Here is a 21,532-nt window from a genome sequence, read left to right as displayed (position 1 = left end):
CCCTGTGCTCACTACGCAGCAGGTGCAGGGCCTCTCCGTGTCACCAGGGTCCATAGAGATGGGACTGGGGGAAGCGGAGGGCAGCGTTTGGGTGGGAGGAGATCTTGATTGGTGGTCTCGAAGGAGACACAACACAAAGGCGATGAGAATGGTGTGGGAAGGTAAGAATGTGCTTGGGCACAGTACGCTGGGTTTCACTTATCACTCCCAACTCTGTGTCTCCACGCCTCCCTCCGCCCTTCCCCCGCTTTTCAGCCTCCATCTTCTCTTTAGACACCTCCCCCCCCCAAAACAGAACGTCTGCATACATCCCCCTACCCTGTCCTACGTTTGCCTTGTTAGTGTCTACTCATGTGTTTTTCTTTTTGGATTTACCCATATACTTGGCCTCATTGTGATTAGATGGGGGGGGGTGTTTTGAGACAGGGTTTCTCTCCATAGTTCTGGCTGTTGCGGCAGCTCGCCCTGTAGACCAGGTCTGCCTCCGCCTCCCTTCGGAACCTCGCCTCTAATCTTCCGCTTGCAGGTGGAACCTATATCGCAAATTGTCTTGTTTCCCCTCCGGAGGCCTAATCATGAGTCACCCAGTCGGGGCGGAACAATTTCCGGGATGGGAGCCACACAGTTCATTTCCGCCCGACACTTGCGCGTGTGCCTGCGCCATTTCCTGCAGCCTTGCGTGCCTCCTCCCTCCACACCTCCCTTCTCCGAGCGTCCTTAAACCCAGGCCTCCGGCCTCCGTCTCTGAGGGTCCTTGAGGGGGGCGGGGAGCAGGTCTGATGAGTAACCCCTCCCCCCAGGCCCCAGAGGAAGAAGCCTCTACGTCTGTCTGTCGGGTACATTATATTCCATTTCTAGATCGCTCTTTGAATTCGTGACTTTTCTTCAGATTTGTGGCTAATGAAAATTTACCCCGTCTGGCCTTACTTGATTTTTTTTTCCTGTCCAAAGTTCAGAATTAACTTTTTTCTTGGGCTCTGAAGCCTTAAAACAACTATGTATCATTTTTCTCAAGAAATTAACATAAAAAATTAAGTCTGTGACCCGCCCCTCAGCCCCCAACTCCACCCCACCCCCGCCCCAAAATTGTCATCTGGTAAGGGATGAAAGTTTCGAATAGGCCTTATCTCTTGCTGGAGATGCGAGGGGGAGGGAATGGGAGGTAAAGGGAGAAACTGGAGAAAGAGCCGAGCTGGGTCCTCACCGCTGCCGTTTCCCACTTCTTCCTCAGCTCCAGAGTTCCATGGCCTCCGCTTCCCGCCGGCACCGCCGAGAGCGACGCTTCAGGCGGTACTTGTCTGCAGGACGGCTGGTGCGAGCCCAGGCTCTCCTCCAGCGACATCCCGGCCTTGATGTGGATGCTGGGCAGCCCCCGCCTCTCCACAGGGCCTGTGCCCGCCACGATGCCCCTGCCCTGTGCCTGCTGCTGCGTCTTGGCGCTGACCCTGCCCACCAGGACCGCCATGGGGACACGGCGCTGCATGCTGCTGCCCGCCAGGGCCCTGATGGTGAGTCTGTGGGAACTGGCCTTGAGAAGCTAGCCAGATCTGAACTGAAAGCCAGTTAACAGTTGGGAAATAAAGGCCTGGTGTGGTGGCACAGGCTTTTGACGCTGGCAAGTAGAGGCAGGAGGATCTCTGTAAGTATCCTGTCTACACAAGTGAGTTCCAGGACTACATAGAGAGAGACCCTGTCTCACACAACAAAAATAGTTGGGAAGTCAACTAGTTATTTGGTCCTTGGGAACTGTTGAAGCCATTGACCTGGTTGGTACGAGACCACGCCTTTCTAGTAACAGATAAGTTTATCAACTAAGAGGTGTGCAAGTGCGTCTGTGTTAGTGTGGTGTGGCTGCTTTTGTTTTTGAGTCGGGGTCTTGCTGGGTATCTCAGGCTGGCCTCAGCATCCCCAGATCTGAGATCGTAGGCTTGTGTCGGCACACCCAGCCACACACCTTGCAGCTTTCTTTACATGAAATTGACAGCTCCGGGTCAGATCCCAGCAACAAGGAGCTGGCCCCACCCACCGTCCCCTCCTCCCCCAGATTAGTTTGCTTCTCTCTGCACAGTTACAACAATGGCAACCTTTGTAATATGCCACAGATGTCTTACAAAGTATCCATGCCGTCTGTTGTCACATGATCAGCTGGGATGGCCAGAGGACGTTAAACTTTTGGGAGGTGTTATTTATGCCCGAGTCATGTTCCTTGACACATACCTGGCCACCAGTTTCCCTCCTTCTCACCAAAATTCTGTAACAAAAATCTAACTGAAGCTGGTGGTGCAGGCATTAACTAGCCCCTCTGGAGGCAGAGGCAGTCAGGTCTCTCTGCATGCTCAAGGCCAGTCTGATCTACATAGTGAGTTCCAGGCTAGCCAGAGCCACATTAGAGAGACCCTGTCGCAAAATAACAGCCAAGCATCACAAGTCCTCGGTTATGGCTTCAGAGTGCAGACAGCCTTTTTGTGTTCCGTTTGTGCTACGGGCAGATAACCAGCCCAGAAACAACATAACCACCTAGAAAGACAGGAAGTTCACAGTGGTACTACCGTAGTCCCAGCCTCAGGAGCTCTAGGTTCACCTCAAGGCCATTCTGGGCGGGGCCTAAGAATCTTAAAAAGTGAAGAGAAAAAGCCATCGAGCAATTCTAACCTCCAGAGGCTGCGGTGACAAGTTTTATCTCGATGAGGTTAACACTCATGTTTTCTACCAAAACCTTGTGCTCACCTGCCCCTACTCCCCCAACCGCTTGACCTAGACACAGACCTTGTACTTCTAGATGAGTTTTGCCAAATCCCACAGTCCTGAAAACAACATGGAAGGTGTTGCCTCTGCAGTGACAGCAAAAGCAGTTCCCTGGAGAGCAGCTTCCTGACTAGGACCAGAGGGGAGGCCCGTCCATCGTGAGAGGGCCTTCTGACCACAGGAGATCGTGAACATCAGCCACCCTGCTTACTCATCTCCAGCTTAGCCTCTCCTCGAGCAAAACCAAAACCAAAACCCTTTAACACAAGCAGGTTGGTGGGCTTTACATAGGTTGCTTTGTTTTGGTTTTTTAGCTCAAAGAGAAAAAGTTTGCAAAGTACAGGCTGCAGCTGCCCAGCTGGTTTTATTATGGGGTACCTGAAGAAGAGAAAGTTCCAAGATTCCTTGAAAGTCTTATGGACTGTTCCGAGTGGAGTAGCAAGCCAGAAGCAGCTTTGCCCTCCAGTTTGAGTTTTCCAGGGCAAAAATGCAATTAAACACAGCTCGGGACATCTGCAGCCAGCAACTTTGCTTACAGACTCAAAGAGGTAGCAGTTAAATGGTAGGGCAGTTAACCTTTAGCTCAGAGTCATATTGTACAGGGATTTAAGGCTGGACCAGAGCCCAGTTTACCGGTAAGAGCTTACAGCCTTTCAGTTTACCTAAGGTCATTTCAGCACTTAAAGTATTCTTAGGTAAGCTTTCAGGAGAGGCATAGCTACATATGGTTCAGCGGCCGGCTACAGTTTAAGAGACAGCTCCCTGGGTGGTAACAGTGCAGTGCAAATCCTGAGTCCTGCACCCTTACCTCGGGAGCTTGTTCAGTTCGCCTCTGAAACGGGCTGTGATGACCTCGTAAACCTCGCCTGGAAATAGCTGCAACTCTGCTGGGTGATAAGTACGCTCTGTCCGTGCAGTTCAGGTAAACTTGGCTGAGTAGCTCCTAATGGTGGAGTAGGTACGTCCACCTTTGTATTGAGTTCTGAGGAGCCTGTGAAAAGTTTAATACACCGTGGCAAAAGTGAGGCCTTCCTGGGGAGGTTGGGGTATTTGTCTGGATGCCGCAGTTGAGAGGTTACAATGTTCCAAAGAGGAAACGCTTCCCGCCACACTGCTCCCTCGCCTCATGCCGCCAGGTGGCGCTCTAGCCCCAGCGTCTCCATCTCATTCAGCCTCCCGCTGCTTTGAAAATAGTTTGAATCATTACTTCTTTGAGCAGATGAAGTGATTGAACCTTCTGCAGGAGTCACCCCTCGATTCCTGTGTTAGGTCAGAGTGGTGCCCCAGATCACTGAAGTGACTAGGCAGGTTTATCACACACAGTAGGAGACCAGAAGAGGTCTAACACTTTAGGGTTTTTTTTTTCTTCTTTTTGGACATCATGGGAGAACAGTTTCACCTGTCAGAGGGACCCATCAGTAAAGCATGTGTCAAGCAGTGGCCACGCTGCACAGAGCAAGCACGAGTGGACTCTGACAAGCGGTGTAGTTCTCTCAGGGTTTGGGGGAGAAAACAAGCCATCATTCTGATGTTTGGGCTTTAAGGTTTGCTTTGATCTTCTTTGGGGTTTGGCTTGCTGGTTTGTTGGGGTTTTGAGACATAGTCTCTCTCCGTAGCCTTAAACCAGGCTGTCCACAAACTCAAAGAGATAACTCTAACTCTCTCTGCTGATCCAGCACCAGGCCCCCAGTACCGGTGGGAGCCAGCACCGAGCCTCGGGCCTGCAGCCTCCCTTTCTCTCTTCTCATCTGAGACAGCAGCTGCTGTGCGGCCTCTTGACTGGTATTCTGTGGTATTCCTGACTGGGGCGCAGGCCCGAGCCTCCAGGCTTGTTTCGTGTTTGTGTCTTACTCACCGTGCTCCTGATCTGTGGGCGTGGCAGCAGACAGCATCCACTACCTCCCTGATCTGCACAGTGGAGGCCAGAGGCGGCCTTGTTTCAGAATGACTGGGCACAATTTATGTTCCACCTGTCCTTCCAGCCGTGCATTCTGCACACCCACAGACCTGTCACCTCGGCCACAGTTGTCTTAGGTGACCTAGCACAGGTTTCACAATCCTTGCCCTGTCGGGAAGTGGGTGGTGAAAGAGTTTACCAGAGCACGGGCATGGTTGCACCTAGGCCTGTAATCCTAGCACCTAGGAGGCCAAGGCAGGGGGATTACGAGTTCAAGGCCAGCCTTGGCTACATAGGCAATTCAAGGCCATCCTGAGCTACAAGAAACCCTGCCAGGGGTTTGGGGTGCCAGAGACAGAAGGCACCGCAGAAGAGAATTTATTGCTGCAGGCAGACAGTAGAGAGAGGCTGTCTGCACTTGGCATCAGGAAGTGTCTTCACACCATGGTGCCCTGGTCATTCAGACCTCGCACAATGGACACTTGTGTTGGCTCATGCCAGCTCAGGTCCATATTCCTTTACTAGGGGATACATGTCATAGTATAAGTTGGGTTTGTTACTGTTGTTGTTGTTGTTTTAAGATTTATTTATTTTATGTATGTGAGCACACTGTAGCTGTCTTCAGACACACCAGAAGAGGGCATCAGATCCCACTACAGATGGTTGCGAGCCACCATGTGGTTGCTGGGATTTAAACTCAGGACCTCTGGAAGAGCAGTCAGTGCTCTAACCACTGAGCCACCTCTCCAGCCCGAGTTATTTCTTACAGTCCCAAGCTGTCATAAGTTACTAGGGGTCTGACCCCTGACGGCCTAAGCCTGCTCATTAAAGAATTCTCTGGGGGTTGGGGATTTAGCTCAGTGGTAGAGCGCTTGCCTAGGAAGCGCAAGGCCCTGGGTTCAGTCCCCAGCTCCAAAAAAAAAGAACCAAAAAAAAAAAATTCTCTGTGGCACTGTTGTAGAGGCCCTGAGGTCACTGCAGCCCAGATCCTTAGGTCTCCCCCTTTAGAATTTAGTTTTCTTTTTCCATCTGTGTGTTGAGATCAGAGGATACTCTTGGCCGTTGGTCCTCAGCTTCCATTGTATTTGAGACAGCGTTTGTTTATTTTTCAACCCTGTCAACCGGGCTGCCTGGCCCATGAGTCTCTATGGACTCCCAACTCCACCTCTTACCTTGCGGTGGGAGAAGTGGGATTACAGGTGTGTGCTGCTGTGACTGTGAGTACAGGTGTGTGCTGCTGTGACTGTGAGTGCAGGTGTGTGCTGCTGTGACTGTGAGTACAGGTGTGTGCTGCTGTGACTGTGAGTGCAGGTGTGTGCTGCTGTGACTGAGTGCAGGTGTGTGCTGCTGTGACTGAGTGCAGGGTGTGCTGCTGTGACTGTGAGTGCAGGTGTGCTGCTGTGACTGTGAGCGCAGGTGTGTGTGGCTGTGACTGTGAGTGCAGGTGTGTGCTGCTGTGACTGAGTGCAGGTGTGCTGCTGTGACTGTGAGTACAGGTGTGTGCTGCTGTGACTGCAGGAGTGCAGGTGTGTGCTGCTGTGACTGAGTACAGGTGTGCTGCTGTGACTGAGTGCAGGTGTGTGCTGCTGTGACTGTGGAGTGCAGGTGTGTGCTGCTGTGACTGAGTGCAGGTGTGTGCTTCTGTGGACTGTGGAGTACAGGTGTGTGCTGCTGTGACTGTGAGTGCAGGTGTGTGCTGCTGTGACTGAGTGCAGGTGTGTGCTGCTGTGACTGAGTACAGGTGTGTGCTGCTGTGACTGTGAGTACAGGTGTGTGCTGCTGTGACTGTGAGTACAGGTGTGTGCTGTGGACTGAGTACAGGACCTGGACTGTGAGCACAGGTGTGTGCTGCTGTGAGAGTGTGTGCTGCTGTGACTGTGAGTACAGGTGTGTGCTGCTGTGACTGAGTGCAGGTGTGTGCTGCTGTGACTGTGAGTGCAGGGTGTGCTGCTGTGACTGAGGCAGGTGTGTGCTGCTGGACTGGGAGTGCAGGTGTGTGCTGCTGTGACTGGCGAGGGTGGTGCTGTGACTGTGGAGTGCAGGTGTGTGCTGCTGTGACTGGAGTGCAGGTGTGTGCTGCTGTGACTGTGGAGTGCAGGTGTGTGCTGCTGTGACTGTGAGTGCAGGTGTGTGCTGCTGTGACTGAGTGCAGGTGTGTGCTGCTGTGACTGTGAGTGCAGGTGTGTGCTGCTGTGACTGTGTGTGCAGGTGTGTGCCGCTGTGACTGAGTACAGGTGTGTGCTGCTGTGAGTGAGTGCAGGGGTGTGCTGCTGTGACTGAGTGCAGGTGTGTGCTGCTGTGACTGTGAGTGCAGGTGTGTGCTGCTGTGAGTGGGTGCGGGTGTGTGCTGTGGTGTCTGTGAGTGCAGGTGTGTGCTGCTGTGAGTGTGAGTGCAGGTGTGGGGTGCTGTGTGTGTGGGTGCAGGTGTGTGCTGCTGTGACTGAGTGCAGGTGTGTGCTGCTGTGACTGAGTGCAGGTGTGTGCGGGTGTGACTGAGAGTGGAGGTGTGTGCCTCTGTGTCTGAGTGCAGGTGTGTGCTGCTGTGACTGTGAGTGCAGGTGTGTGCTTCTGTGACTGTGAGTGCAGGTGTGTGCTGCTGGGACTGTGAGTGCAGGTGGTGCTGCTGTGACTGGGAGTGCAGGTGTGTGCTGTGACTGTGAGCACAGGTGTGTGCTGCTGTGGACTGTGGAGTGCAGGTGTGTGCTGCTGTGACTGAGTGCAGGTGTGTGCTGTGACTGTGAGTGCAGGTGTGTGCTGCTGTGACTGAGTACAGGGTGTGTGCTGCTGTGACTGTGAGTGCAGGTGTGGGCTGCTGTGTCTGTGTACTGGTGTGGGCTGCTGTGTGTGAGTGCAGGTGTGTGCTGCTGTGACTGTGAGTGCAGGTGTGTGCTGCTGTGACTGAGTGCAGGTGTGTGCTGCTGTGACTGTGAGTACAGGTGTGCTGCTGTGACTGAGTGCAGGTGTGTGCTGCTGTGACTGTGGAGTGCAGGTGTGTGCTGCTGTGACTGTGAGTGCAGGTGTGTGCTGCTGTGACTGAGTGCAGGTGTGTGCTATGACTGAGTACAGTTGTGTGCTGCTGTGACTGAGTGCAGGTGTGCTGCTGTGACTGTGGGTGCAGGTGTGTGCTGCTGTGACTGTGAGTGCAGGTGTGCGCTGCTGTGTGCTGCTATGACTGAGTGCAGGTGTGTGCTGCTGTGACTGTGAGTGCAGGTGTGCGCTGCTGTGTGCTGCTATGACTGAGTGCAGGTGTGCGCTGCTGTGACTGTGAGTGCAGGTGTGTGCTGCTGTGACTGAGTGCAGGTGTGTGCTGCTGTGACTGTGACTGTGAGTGCAGGTGTGTGCTGCTGTGACTGAGTGCAGGTGTGTGCTGCTGTGACTGAGTGCAGGTGTGTGCTGCTGTGACTGTGAGTGCAGGTGTGTGCTGCTGTGACTGGGAGCAGGTGTGTGCTGCTGTGTGTGTGAGTACAGGTGTGTGCTGCTGTGGACTGTGAGTGCAGGGTGTGCTGCTGTGACTGTGAGTACAGGTGTGCGCTGCTGTGACTGAGTGCAGGTGTGTGCTGCTGTGACTGTGGAGTACAGGTGTGTGTGCTGCTGTGACTGAGTGCAGGTGTGTGCTGCTGTGAGTGTGAGTGCAGGTGTGTGCTGCTGTGACTGTGAGGCAGGTGTGTGCTGCTGTGACGGGACTGGTGTTGACGTGTGCTTGCGTGCTGTGACTGAGTGCAGGTGTGTGCTGCTGTGACTGAGTGCAGGTGTGTGCTGCTGTGACTGTGAGTGCAGGTGTGCGCTGCTGTGTGCTGCTATGACTGAGTGCAGGTGTGCTGCTGTGACTGTGAGTGCAGGTGTGCTGCGCTGCTGTGTGCCCTGCAGGTGTTGCTGTGACTGTGAGTGCAGGTGTGTGCTGCTGTGACTGAGTGCAGGTGTGTGCTGCTGTGACTGAGTGCAGGTGTGTGCTGCTGTGACTGAGTACAGGTGTGTGCTGCTGTGACTGTGAGTGCAGGTGTGTGCTGCTGTGACTGAGTGCAGGTGTGTGCTGCTGTGACTGTGAGTGCAGGTGTGTGCTGCTGTGACTGAGTGCAGGTGTGTGCTGCTGTGACTGTGAGTGCAGGTGTGTGCTGCTGTGACTGTGAGTACAGGTGTGTGCTGCTGTGACTGTGAGTGCAGGTGTGTGCTGCTGTGACTGAGTACAGGTGTGTGCTGCTGTGACTGAGTGCAGATGTGTGCTGCTGTGACTGTGAGTGCAGGTGTGTGCGGCTGTGACTGAGTACAGGTGTGTGCTGCTGTGACTGTGAGTGCAGGTGTGTGCTGCTGTGACTGAGTGCAGGTGTGTGCTGCTGTGACTGAGTGCAGGTGTGTGCTGCTGTGACTGAGTGAGCTGTGCTGAGAGCGCGGTGTGTGCTTCTGTGACTGTGAGTACAGGTGTGTGCTGCTGTGACTGAGTACAGGTGTGTGCTGCTGTGACTGAGTGCAGGTGTGTGCTGCTGTGACTGAGTACAGGTGTGTGCTGCTGTGACTGAGTACAGGGGTGTGCTGCTGTGACTGAGAGTGCAGGTGTGTGCTTCTGTGACTGTGGGAGTGCAGGTGTGTGCTGCTGTGACTGTGAGTGCAGGTGTGTGCTGCTGTGACTGAGTACAGGTGTGTGCTGCTGTGACTGTGAGTGCAGGTGTGTGCTGCTGTGACTGAGTGCAGGTGTGTGCTGCTGTGACTGTGAGTGCAGGTGTGTGCTGCTGTGACTGTGAGTGCAGGTGTGTGCTGCTGTGACTGAGTACAGGTGTGTGCTGCTGTGTCTGAGTGCAGGTGTGTGCTGCTGTGACTGTGAGTGCAGGTGTGTGCTGCTGTGACTGAGTACAGGTGTGTGCTGCTGTGACTGAGTGCAGGTGTGTGCTGCTGTGTCTGTGAGTGCAGGTGTGTGCTGCTGTGACTGAGTACAGGTGTGTGCTGCTGTGACTGAGTGCAGGTGTGTGCTGCTGTGACTGAGTACAGGTGTGTGCTGCTGTGACTGAGTACAGGTGTGTGCTGCTGTGACTGTGAGTGCAGGTGCGCTGCTGTGACTGAGTGCAGGTGTGTGCTGCTGTGACTGAGTGCAGGTGTGTGCTGCTGTGACTGTGAGTGCAGGTGTGTGCTGCTGTGACTGAGTGCAGGTGTGTGCTGCTGTGACTGTGAGTACAGGTGTGTGCTGCTGTGACTGAGTGCAGGTGTGTGCTGCTGTGACTGTGAGTGCAGGTGTGTGCTGCTGTGACTGTGAGTGCAGGTGTGTGCTGCTGTGACTGAGTGCAGGTGTGTGTTGCGGTGGCTCTGAGTGCAGGTGTGTGCTGCTGTGACTGAGTGCAGGTGTGTGCTGCTGTGACTGTGAGTGCAGGTGTGTGCTGCTGTGACTGTGAGTGCAGGTGTGTGCTGCTGTGACTGTGAGTGCAGGTGTGTGCTGCTGTGACTGTGAGTACAGGTGTGCGCTGCTGTGACTGAGTGCAGATGTGTGCTGCTGTGTGTGAGTGCAGGTGTGTGCGGCTGTGACTGAGTGCAGGTGTGTGCTGCTGTGACTGAGTGCAGGTGTGTGCTGCTGTGACTGTGAGTGCAGGTGTGTGCTGCTGTGATTGAGTACAGGTGTGTGCTGCTGTGACTGTGAGTGCAGGTGTGTGCTTCTGTGACTGTGAGTACAGGTGTGTGCTGCTGTGACTGAGTACAGGTGTGTGCTGCTGTGACTGAGTGCAGGTGTGTGCTGCTGTGACTGAGTACAGGTGTGTGCTGCTGTGACTGAGTACAGGTGTGTGCTGCTGTGACTGTGAGTGCAGGTGTGTGCTTCTGTGACTGTGAGTGCAGGTGTGTGCTGCTGTGACTGTGAGTGCAGGTGTGTGCTGCTGTGACTGTGAGTGCAGGTGTGTGCTGCTGTGACTGTGAGTGCAGGTGTGTGCTGCTGTGACTGTGAGTGCAGGTGTGTGCTGCTGTGACTGTGAGTGCAGGTGTGTGCTGCTGTGACTGTGAGTGCAGGTGTGTGCTGCTGTGACTGAGTACAGGTGTGCTGCTGTGACTGTGAGTGCACAGGTGTGTGCTGCTGTGACTGAGTGCAGGTGTGTGCTGCTGTGACTGAGTGCAGGTGTGTGCTGCTGTGACTGTGAGTACAGGTGTGTGCTGCTGTGACTGAGTGCAGGTGTGTGCTGCTGTGACTGTGAGTGCAGGTGTGTGCTGCTGTGACTGTGAGTGCAGGTGTGTGCTGCTGTGACTGAGTGCAGGTGTGTGCTGCTATGACTGAGTACAGTTGTGTGCTGCTGTGACTGAGTGCAGGTGTGTGCTGCTGTGACTGTGAGTGCAGGTGTGTGCTGCTGTGACTGTGAGTGCAGGTGTGCGCTGCTGTGTGCTGCTATGACTGAGTGCAGGTGTGTGCTGCTGTGACTGTGTGTGTGTGAGGGCTGGTGTGTGCTGCGGGTGTGTGCTGCTGGGAGTGAGTGCAGGTGTGCGCTGCTGTGACTGTGAGTGCAGGTGTGTGCTGCTGTGACTGAGTGCAGGTGTGTGCTGCTGTGACTGAGTGCAGGTGTGCGCTTCTGTGTCTGTGAGTGCAGGTGTGTGCTGCTGTGACTGAGTGCAGGTGTGTGCTGCTGTGACTGTGAGTGCAGGTGTGTGCTGCTGTGACGGTGAGTACAGGTGTGTGCTGCTGTGACTGAGTACAGGTTTGTGCTGCTGTGACTGTGAGTGCAGGTGTGTGCTGCTGTGACTGTGAGTGCAGGTGTGTGCTGCTGTGACTGTGAGTGCAGGTGTGTGCTGCTGTGACTGTGAGTACAGGTGTGTGCTGCTGTGGCTGAGTGCAGGTGTGTGCTGCTGGGGCTGGGGTTGCAGATGTGGGTGCTGGGGATGCAAACTCGAGTCCTCAGATTTCCTCGGCAAGCACTTTATCAGTATTGTGTTCTTCCAGACCCAAAGTTAATTCTTTGTGGTCCTGCTCAAAGACAGCAGCAGCCTCGCCTGAGCCCAGTCCTGGGCAATGAGCCATCACAGAGCAGCACCCGCACACCCCTACGCATGAGGCTCACAGGAGAGGGAGGCCATCGTCTGGAGTTGCGTCAGGGCTGGGTGCAGCCCTTGCTTTGCTGGCAGTGCTGATCTGTCAGAGTCATGAGACCATGGGATATCAACTTTGTTGGAAGGGGGAGGTGGAGTTGCTGTTGAAGGGGACCAGAGGTCAGATGGTGACAGCAGAGCAGGGGCTCCCGGGTGGTGGGAGGCGGCATCCGTGTTTACGCAGCGGCCGTTCTCCCTGAGGCATCACCGTCTGGAACCATGAGACCTAAAATCAGGAAGACATTGATTTACCACCAGGTTTAGTAAGCAAGGGCCAAAGACACACAGCAGAATGAAAAACAGAGGGTTCATGAGAGCTGAGGGTGGCCAGACACCTAAAATTGCTGCTAGGAGGTGCCCCAGCCAGGAGGCTGGCGAGAGAGACCCCTGAGTTAGACCACGGCAGCTGCATTGTTCCTGGCTGGATGAAGGGGTGAGAATCATCTGAACACCGGGGAGGACCGCAGGGGAGGGCCATGCAGTACTGAGACTTGCAAATATTGTAAGTTAGAATAGGAAAGCTGCGAACGTTAGAGCTGTCCCTGAACAGGATCATGTGTGTCGTAGCCATGTCTCCTTCTTGAGAGGTTTTGAGAGTCTCAGACCATCGGGTAAAGATGGCGCCTTCTAGGTGAAGAGCTGATTCCTTAAGACAACAGAATATGAGCAAAATAATGGTGAGCATCCTCTGGTCCAAGGCCAGCATCACACAGAGCCTGTGGGAAGATGGAGGACATTGGGGGGGTATGTGAGTGAGTGTGTGTGTGTGTGTGTGTGTGTGTGTGTGTGTGTGTGTGTGAGTGTGCAGCAGTGACCATTGGGATGGAAAGAAACCCCACATCTGTCCAGGGAGCCTGAAATGTTGGGGTAAAGGCGAGACCGCCCAGATAAGAGGTCTCCTTAGGGGAGAGCCAGACATGAGTCCCGTGGTGCCTGGGAGGCAGAGAAAGACGGGGCTTGAGCTGGAGAGCGGGCTACTCAGTTAAGCACCGTTGCTCTGGCAGAAGGCCCAGGTTCAGTTCCCAGCACCTGGGGGATCTGACCCCACTTCTGACCTCAGAAGCAAGCATCAGGTTCCCACATGATGTATATACATAAATGTTAGGAAGACGCTCAGACACATAAAACCTAAGAACAAATTATTTTTTAAAATGAGTTTCAAAAATGGTATCATTGGAGCTCAGAAAGGAGAGAGAAATCACCTCGGCTGCTCACTAGTGTCTGGGGGTGTTTGAAGATGGGTTTCACCTGCTGCTCCCCAAAAGAAGAGAAGCATCTCCAAGCAGCGTACAGGAATGGGCTGCAGGAGCTCTGACTAGAACAGACCTCCCTCCAGACGCAGACCAAGCGACAGACCTTACAGTGTGGCTGCCCTGTAGCTGCAGTCAGCAGACAGGAGCTGACCGGGCCCTGGCCACGGGACTCTGAAGGGCCTGAGAGAGAGTTGGTTGTCTTTTGGATGTTCGGTTGGTTTTTTTTTGAGACAGGGTTTCTCTGTGTAACCAAGGCTGTCCTGGGACTCACTCTATAGATCAGGCTGGCTTTGAACTCAAAGATCTTCCTGCTTCTGCCTCCGAGTGCTGGGGTTAAAGGCAGGAGGGAGGGAGGATTTTATGGTAAGTCCAGTTCCCAGTTTGTGCGAATGTGAAGTGCTCCCCAAAAGGTGCAATCAGACTCAGCTGTTCTCACCCTGGTCCAGTGGCATGGCGCATGGGGACAGCAGTTGGCCTCTGGTCTAAGAGATCTTGGAAGAAGGGCCGACCGTGAAGGGCTTGGAAGGGCTGAGGTGAGTTCAAAGTGTGGCTGGGCGGGTGGACCGAAACGGCTGAGTCTGGAGTACAGCCCGGTGAGGTCCCTTCGTTGTTAGATTTGCCCCCTCCCCCTTTCTAGAAGATCGAGGGCGAACAGCAAGAAGGTGGCTCTGGAGGACCTTGCTTGTTCTCAGTGACACTGGGAATGAAGACCGGGTCTCTGACAGACTGAAGGGGGCAGGGAGTCAGATCCAGGACTTGTGTCACAGACGAGACCTCTGATGCAGTTAGTTTTTACCACCCAGGGTCTCTTAGACCTGGTGAGCAGGGCGCATGTGCATGAACCTCAGCTTCTCAGTTTCCCTGTCACAGTTCTACACTGCACAGGCTCTAGAAGGGAGGGGCCCTGAGACCCAGGGGCAATTGTGTGTCAAAGCCGGGGCACAGAGCAGGCGGTGCAGGCTGAGCCCAAGGAGGGTGTGGCAGCCCAGCTGTGCTGAGACATTTTTATGGCAGTGTTGGGAAGGGAAGGCGATGGAACATAGGCCAGGGTGAGGGTGAGCCTCATGGTAACCATGGACCTCTTGGACCTCTCCAAAACCAGGAGCTGCCCTGGGCCCAAGATCTCACTGGCTCATGTGGGTACTTGGGATCCCTTTTGAGAAAAGTGTTCTACGGCAGCTAGCTGCCTTGCACCTCTCCTCAAGCATGCTCTGAAAAACACGGTCTTGGAGAGGAAAACCCATTGAGTCGTTTCTTGAAGTCAACAGCTGTTGGTACTTAATACCTGATATGGCTGCAGCCAAGCATCTGAATGGTGGCCGAGGTCTTTGGAGCACAGGCTCCCCTGAGAAGAGGAGGGTGAGACCCCAGGGGAGGAGGTGGCAGGTTTTGCTTTGTGCTAATACTTTCTTCATCATAGTCATTGTCATCGTCGTCATCATCATCATCGTCGTCATCTCTTAGTTTTGCTGTTGTCGTCTTCTGAGACAGGGTCTCTACATAGTGCTGGCTGTTCTGGAACTCACTATGTAGAACAGGCTATCCTGGAATAAACAGAGCCTCTGCCTCTCCAGTGCTGGGATGAAAGATCTGTGCTCCTGCACCTGGCTTGAAAACAAATGAGCAAAACCCTGGCTTTGTTAAAACTCAGCCTTCAAAGTAACAAAAAGCCTGAGACTGGCAGAAAATAGTCTTCATGGCCAAGACAAAGGGGCTGTCACTCGAAGGCAGCTTTTGTCAGTGCTCCAGGCAGCAGCATCTCAGGAGATGCTTGTGGGAGGCAGAGGTTAGACCTGAGCTGTGGGCTGGTGTGCTGCACTGCACGGGGTTTCAGTGCCCTAACAGGCAGCTTGCAACCGCTTTCGAGCTCTGTCGTGCAGGCCTTGTGACTGATTGGGACCGCCCTGTGCACACTCGTAAGTGTTAGTTTTACTCTCGTCTTATCTTTTCCATTTTGGAAAAGTCTAGTCATTTCACCTTAGGAGAATCTTAATTTACACATGCAGACCTTCTTAACTAAAAATACCCTTTTCCTTTCCACCTTCCTCACCCAGAACGCCTCTCCATTCACTGCCTCTGTGTACTCCTGTGTACTCTCTTCTTACTTCCTAACCAGAGGTAGCCCTTGGCATCACTGCAGACTTGATAGCTGACTAGGAGGCTCTTGTCTGTCCTGAGTCTTTATTACTGCTTGGATTTCTTTTAAAGCTCTTTTTATGCTTTAAAAAAAATATGTTGAGTTAAAGAATTACAGAGTATTTCATTCCTGTCAAAGCTGGGGAGGGTAACAATTGACCTTGGGCGGGAATTGTCTCAGCTTAAGCCCCAGACAGGAAACAGAGCGTACAGTATTGCAACAATGTTGGGGGTTGACTTTGTAGTTGCAAGTTTTAGATTCCAGATGCAGTTGTTCCCTAAAAAAAAAAAAAAAGGGCTGGAAAAAAAAAAAAAAAAAAAAAGAAATATCAAGTTGTTGGGTTTCCTTAGAGGACGGGGAGAGGAGAGAAAGAGAGGGATAGAGGGGAGGAGGGGAAGGGAAGGCTGTCCAGTGGTGGGGACTGGAGATCCTGTTGGGTCCAGGGATGGCAGACTGGACCTAGAGCAGTTGTGTTTGGGGCAGGTCTGTCAGGGCTGAGGAGACATAGTCCCAGATAGTGTTTCAGCCTCTGTCAAGGGCACAGATGTTGGGGTCTGGTAGTTGTTCTCTGGGTTTCCTACCTGAAGTTTTTTAATGTGTGGATGAGGGAGAGGTGCAGTTGGAAGGAGGGGTTCTGCAGAGGAGAAGGTGGGGTGCAGTCACCAGGTGGAGGGGTGCTGGTCTCGGAGAAGCTGGAGGTTAAGTGGGACCTTGTGTGGCCTTTAAGGATATCACCTAAGGCTAGTTCAAGGAAGACCAGTATGGAAGGCACCTGTTTGGGTCCCATGCTAAAGCCATGAAGGGGAGATTTTTTTTCTTAAAACGGTGGCAGATCCAGCTGTGGGACAGGGCTGAAACGGCGTGTTGTTCTGTGGCCAGCCGAGTCTGGCCAGATTTCATTACAAAGGAAAATAAGGTTTTGTTGGCTTCATTTTTTGAGAAGTTGAAGATAGAGGTTAGGCAGCGTGAGTCAGTGGTCATGAAGCCCATCATGTACTAGAGATGCGCGCTCGCCCAAAAGGCCTCTTGGGAGGGCAGCAGGCCTCTCTGTTTCTAGTGCTGACTTGGCTGAGGTTTGCCCTAAACCCTCCAAGAACAGGGACCTCTGATTCATGGGGTGAAACCCTGTTGGTCAGGCCAGACTGGCCTCAAAGAGAGACACACAAATAACTAGCCAGAAAGTGGGGGCTCACTGTCCCTGAGAGAGTAAACCTTGGGTAACCCATGGGTCTCTTTGTTCAGAAAGTCTGGCTCGGATGGGAGAGCTGGGAAGAGTTTGTTGTTTGCTTATCTGTGGTGTTGAGGTTCCAGCCCCCAAACCTGTTCCTTTTTCAGTGTGGTCCCTCCTCTCTCTGAGTGGAAGTGCCCTGCTGTTAGAGGTGAGGAGAGACTTATGCTTTTGTCATTAAGGGAAAGAGTTTCTTCCACATAACTTTTCACATATGCTTCCCTGTATGAAATGCGTGTTGGCAAACATGAGGGCACAAACCTCCAGGGAGGGCAGCAGGAAGAGGAGATATTAATGAGCTTTGAATGAGTTGATTAGGGGCTGGAGAGGCAGCTCAGTGGTGGAGAGCACAGGGCAGCTCAGTGGTCGAGAGCACAGCGCTCCTGCAGAAGACCCAGGTTCAGTTCCCAGCACCCAAGTTAGGCGGTTCACAACTGTACCCACTCCCCATGAGTGAGTCCCAGGACAGCAGGGCTGTGTGCAGACCTGCGTATTTTCCTGGTTACTAGTGTTCATTTGCAAGTAGCCTGCTCATTTCTTTATTCTTCTTCCTTTGGAGATGTTTTCATAGTCATACAGATATGCAAGTCTTTTTTCTAGGATATTATCTGTTAAAACATTGTATTTTCTCACCATCTATTCTTTAAAAGTTTTTATTTCTTGGGGTTGGAGAGATGGCCCATTGGTTAAGAGCACTGGCTGCTCTTCCAGAGGTCCTGGGCTCAATTCCCAGCAACCACATGGTGGCTCACAGCCATCTGTAATGGGATCCGATGCCCTCTTCTGGTGTCTGAGGAAGGTGACAGTCTGCTCACACACATACAATAAATAAATCATTAAAGGGGGACGGTATTTAATTCTCTTCAAAATTTCCTTGGTGACTTCATTTTAGCTTTAGGAAGATCGGTGATGGCGGAGACCAGATGAGGAAACGAGACTCCCAGCTGCCTATCACCCATGGGGTCTCTGTTCAGAAAAGTCTGGCTAGGACAGGGAGATGGAACTGGAACTCACTCTGTAGATCAGCCTGTCCTCAAACTTACAAAGATCCAGCTGCCTCTGCCTCTGCCTCCCAATTACTGGGATTAAAAGCCTGTGCCACTACTATGTCTGGCTTACTAAAGCCATTTTTTAGCAACATGAGAGGTTGTCATGCACTCACATGGTAGTCTATGCATGTTCCAGCTCAGAGCATCCATCCTCAGCAGACACGCCTTGTCCACACACGTGCAGGTTTGAGGCTTTGGAGACACAATCTGACAGCCCAGGTGAGGAGAGTTCTGTGTCCCTGAGGGAAAGTAAGGATGCTAAATGACCAGGCCGTGAGGAGGAAGGGCTGTTAGTTCACCGAAGCCTGGCTCCACAGTGAGACCCTGTCTCATAAAAATACCAAGACAGACAGCTCCTGCACCAGCCTCTTGGACATTTTACCACGTGTGATATGCGCAACCCAAGTATTCTATAGTGAGACTGCCTAGGCTGCAGTTGCGGAATGTTCTAGGACATGCTAGACTATATGAGACCCTCTCAAAACACATGCTCAGGCTGGAGAGATGGCTCAGAGGTTAGGAGCACTGACTGCCCTCCTAGAGGTCCTGAGTTCAATTCCCAGCACCCACATGGTGGCTCACAGCCATCTGTAATGGGGTCTGATGCCCTCTTCTGGTGTCTGAAGACAGAACAGTGTGCTCGCATACATAAGTAAATAAATCTTTAAAAGCCCACTCTCATTCTCACACATAATCACGCACACACACCACACCATAGCCAATAAAATAAATTGGTTGTTTCAGAAAAGAAGAAAAAACCAAGTTGTGAAGATGGGCAAATACCTCTGAGTAAATGTGCATAGTGTGGTCACCGCTCCAAATGACTTGTCATGTGTGCATTTGTATGGACCAAGGCAGGACTCGAGGACGGCAGCAAACTGTTAGCAGTTGTCATCTTAGACTGTGTGTGCTGGTACACACACACACTGTACACTCACACATAAACACTTTGCATGCTCACACTCTCAAACACTGCACGCTCTCACACAAACACATACATGCTATGCACTTGTCACATAAACACACACTGCCCTCACAGGATCCATACAGTCACACCCGCAGTGAGCCCTCATGGGAAGAAGGTGAAGGGCGGAAGCCAGGGAGGTCCTTGCTAAGTGGGACAGCTCCTCGGGAGGGTTTGTGGCCGATCACAGCAGGAAGCCTCCCTCACTCGCCCTTATGTGGTTTCAGAGTGGCGTGGCACCTTGGCCAGCTGTGTAGGTCCTTCCGTCCTGTTGGCAGTTACAGGTCAGCTCTGCAACTGTGCCATCCTCCTGGTAAGCGAACGAACTTCCTGGAACCAGCAAGGCCTAGTTTCCCATTTCCTTCTGAAATAGGTCCACGGGCAGGAATGCTGCCCCGGCCACTCACCTGCTTCTGGCCCCTGCAGGGCAGTTGGTGGTCCCGGCTGAGGGCAGGGTGAAGCAGGCTCGGTACCACTTGGCTCCCCTTATAGTCTTCCTGTTGAGAACGGCTGGGGAACAGGCACCCGAGGTGTTGGCTCCCTGCCCTTGTCCACTGACATTGAGGAGGGGCTCGCTCTGCCGCTAGCAGCACCCATGTGTGCCATTGACACCCTTCACTCCCTCGGGGAAGGCTGGAGAACTCTGCTGAACACATGTGGTTTACTCAGGTCTCCTGGGTAGAAGCAGTAAGTCACTTCTATGTTTGTGTGCAGTGGCACAAAACATGGTGTTTAGGTATTTATTGTTATTATTGTATCCTATTTGGATTTTTTGAGACAGGGTCAATCATGTAGCCCTGGCTGTCCTGCAACTCACTCTGTAGACCAGGCTGGCCTTGAACTCGCAGGGTTGACTGCCTCTGCCTCCTGAGCACTGAAATTAAAGGTGTGCACCACCACGCCCGATGCGGTAATCTTAATATGTAGTTTTAGATGAGAACTATAGTTTGGTATAGTACATAGTGATAATAGCTTCAAACAAACAAACAAACAAACAAAAAAGTCAGAAGAGGACTGGGGAGATGGCTCGGCGGTTAGAGCACTGACTGCTCTACCAGAGTTCCTGTGTTCAATTCCCAGCCACACACAGTGGCCTACAACCATCTGTAATGGGATCTAATGCCCTTTTTTAAAAATAGTCAAAAGAATTTGAAGTTGTCCTAGGTGGCAGGAGCCAGGGGCCAGAAAATGTCATTTGCTGTAATAACACTTGGCAAACTGAGATTGTCTGTGGGGAACAAGTCAGAACGTTCTAAACTCCACACCTATGCCTTATGTGATTGTTAGTGGATGTCCAGTTCCTCCTCATACCCAGGAGTTAAGAGAATCCAAGATGGCAGCCCCGTTGAGCCCCAGCTGACTCTGCTCACTATCTGCCCCCAGCTTACACGGACTTCTTCCTGCCACTGCTGAGTCGATGCCCATCTGCCATGGGCATAAAGAATAAGGATGGGGAGACTCCTGGGCAGATTCTAGGCTGGGGACCCCCCTGGGACTCTGCTGAAGAGGAAGAGGATGAGGAGGTTTCCAAGGAGCGGGAATGGCGGCAGAAGCTACAAGGCGAGCTGGAGGATGAGTGGCAGGAGGTCATCGGAAGGTTTGAAGGTGAGGAGCCAATTGCCACCCCCAGCTGCCCTCCCTCCCTCCTTGGCCCTGTGTCGACCTCTCCAGGCCCTCTGCCTGTGGCCTCTTGGTTTCCCTATCTTTCTTGTACATCCTCTAATCACAGCCTCTCTCCAACAACCTCATCCCACCTCCCAAACAGATGATGCCTCCCGGGAGACGCAGGAGCCCGAGTCCTTCTCAGCCTGGTCAGAGCGCCTGGGCCGAGAGCATGCCCAGAAGCAGCGGCGGCAGCAGCTGGAGGCAGAGGGATCCCGCCGACCCCCAAGGGCTGAGGGCTCCAGTCACAGCTGGCGACAGCAAGAGGAGGAGCAGCGGCTTTTCCGGGAGCGAGCCCGGGTCAAGGAGAAGGAACTGTGTGAGAGCCGAGCCAGGAGGGCCCAAGAGGCTCAAGGGGACCGAGGGCCAGCGCCTCCCAGGGCCGGGCCTAGGGCAGAGCACCCTCGAGGGGCAGGGAGGGGCAGCCTCTGGCGCTTTGGCGATGTGCCCTGGCCCTGCCCTGGTGGAGGGGACCCAGAGGCCATGGCTGCAGCTTTGGTGGCCAGGGGTCCCCCTCTGGAGGAACAGGGAGCTCTGAAGAGGTACTTAAGAGTCCAGCAGGTCCGATGGCACCCTGACCGATTCTTGCAGCGATTCCGAAACCAGATTGAGACCTGGGAGCTGGGCCGTGTGATGGGAGCCGTGACAGCCCTTTCTCAGGCCCTGAACCGCCATGCAGAAGCCCTCAAGTGACCCTAGGGAATGAGCAAGAACCTGTGGGGATGTAGCCTCCAGGACAGATGGAAGGAAGCAAGGTCGTGGATGGGGATGGTCAAGAGGCCGCTGCCCCGCAGAGAGGATATGGGATGGCTAACGTAATGGGTGCGAGGGTGGGGTGGGGAAGGCTCTACCACTGCTCTGGACTGCCATTTCCTAATAAGACTTGGTTCCACACCTCACTCCAGAGTCTCCTCCGTTTTTTCCATTGCTATGGTTTTCATCACCCATGACATCTCCTTTCCCGCCCAACTGTTGAAAGCCACAGCTCCCACACACCTGCACCGCAGTCACAGCGCACTCTCCATGGAGACCAGAAGCCCCTGCCTACCCTCCCTCAGGAGGCCCGGTTCATCTTCCAGACCCTCTTGGCTCCCCACCCTACCCTTACCCCCCCGCTGACTGGGGTCCTTACCAGGTTGCAGTTGAAGAAAATGTGAACAAGAGACAGAAAAAGGAACAACCCCCCACATCCCCAACCAGAACCAACCACATCCTCACCCTACCCAGCTCAGGGCTTTCCCTCTGCTGAGTCACTGAATGATCTGGGTTGGGGGCAGCAGGACTGGGGACTTGGGGGACCTGGGAGGATAGAGGATAGAACCAGAGGGGATGGAGGAAGAGCCCTGTGGGGGAGGGAATTTCAGTTGCTAAAATTAGAAGCAGGAAGGAGGCCGGAAAAGGCCAGATTATGTAACCTGGGTTGTCTGTTCTTGGGCAACTAGAGATCCACACCCGAGCCTACCCGGGCTTCTAAGTCTCAGCTCATCCTCTCTGGGGCTCCAGTCCTGGTACCTACTGTTTGCCTACCCCACCCAAAATCTGGACTTCAG

The 21,532-nt window shown here is 53.3% G+C and overlaps 1 protein-coding gene across 2 annotated transcripts; it reads left to right on the top strand.

Annotated features, from left to right (window-relative positions):
- Nucleotides 1–29: 29 nt before the first annotated feature.
- Nucleotides 30–20,881, top strand: Nfkbil1 (NFKB inhibitor like 1). 2 transcript variants are annotated; one of them, XM_032888574.1, is made up of 4 exons: nt 30–161; nt 1,232–1,508; nt 19,704–19,925; nt 20,086–20,881. In XM_032888574.1, exons 2-4 carry the CDS (start codon nt 1,244–1,246, stop codon nt 20,673–20,675), a joined length of 1,077 nt encoding a protein of 358 aa, XP_032744465.1. In that variant the 5' UTR covers nt 30–161; nt 1,232–1,243; the 3' UTR covers nt 20,676–20,881. The 2 variants fall into 2 exon arrangements, with proteins under 2 accessions (XP_032744465.1, XP_032744463.1); XM_032888572.1 differs by lacking the exon at nt 30–161 and adding an exon at nt 654–836.
- Nucleotides 20,882–21,532: the final 651 nt, after the last annotated feature.

Source organism: Rattus rattus, chromosome 18 (assembly GCF_011064425.1).
Source record: "Rattus rattus isolate New Zealand chromosome 18, Rrattus_CSIRO_v1, whole genome shotgun sequence".
In the NCBI taxonomy this organism is placed as follows: Eukaryota; Metazoa; Chordata; class Mammalia; order Rodentia; family Muridae; genus Rattus; species Rattus rattus.
This window is presented reverse-complemented; position numbering and strand designations above follow the sequence as displayed.

What these genes read in the sequence shown, in the direction of transcription:
- Nfkbil1 (XM_032888572.1), top strand. Translation starts at nt 780, where the DNA reads ATGAGTAACCCCTCCCCCCAGGCCCCAGAGGAAGAAGCCTCTACGTCT. An exon ending in CCTCTACGTCTGTCTGTCGG is followed by an intron (nt 837 to 1,231) that starts GTACATTATATT and finishes CTTCTTCCTCAG; the next exon opens with CTCCAGAGTTCCATGGCCTC. An exon ending in GGTCATCGGAAGGTTTGAAG is followed by an intron (nt 19,926 to 20,085) that starts GTGAGGAGCCAA and finishes CCTCCCAAACAG; the next exon opens with ATGATGCCTCCCGGGAGACG.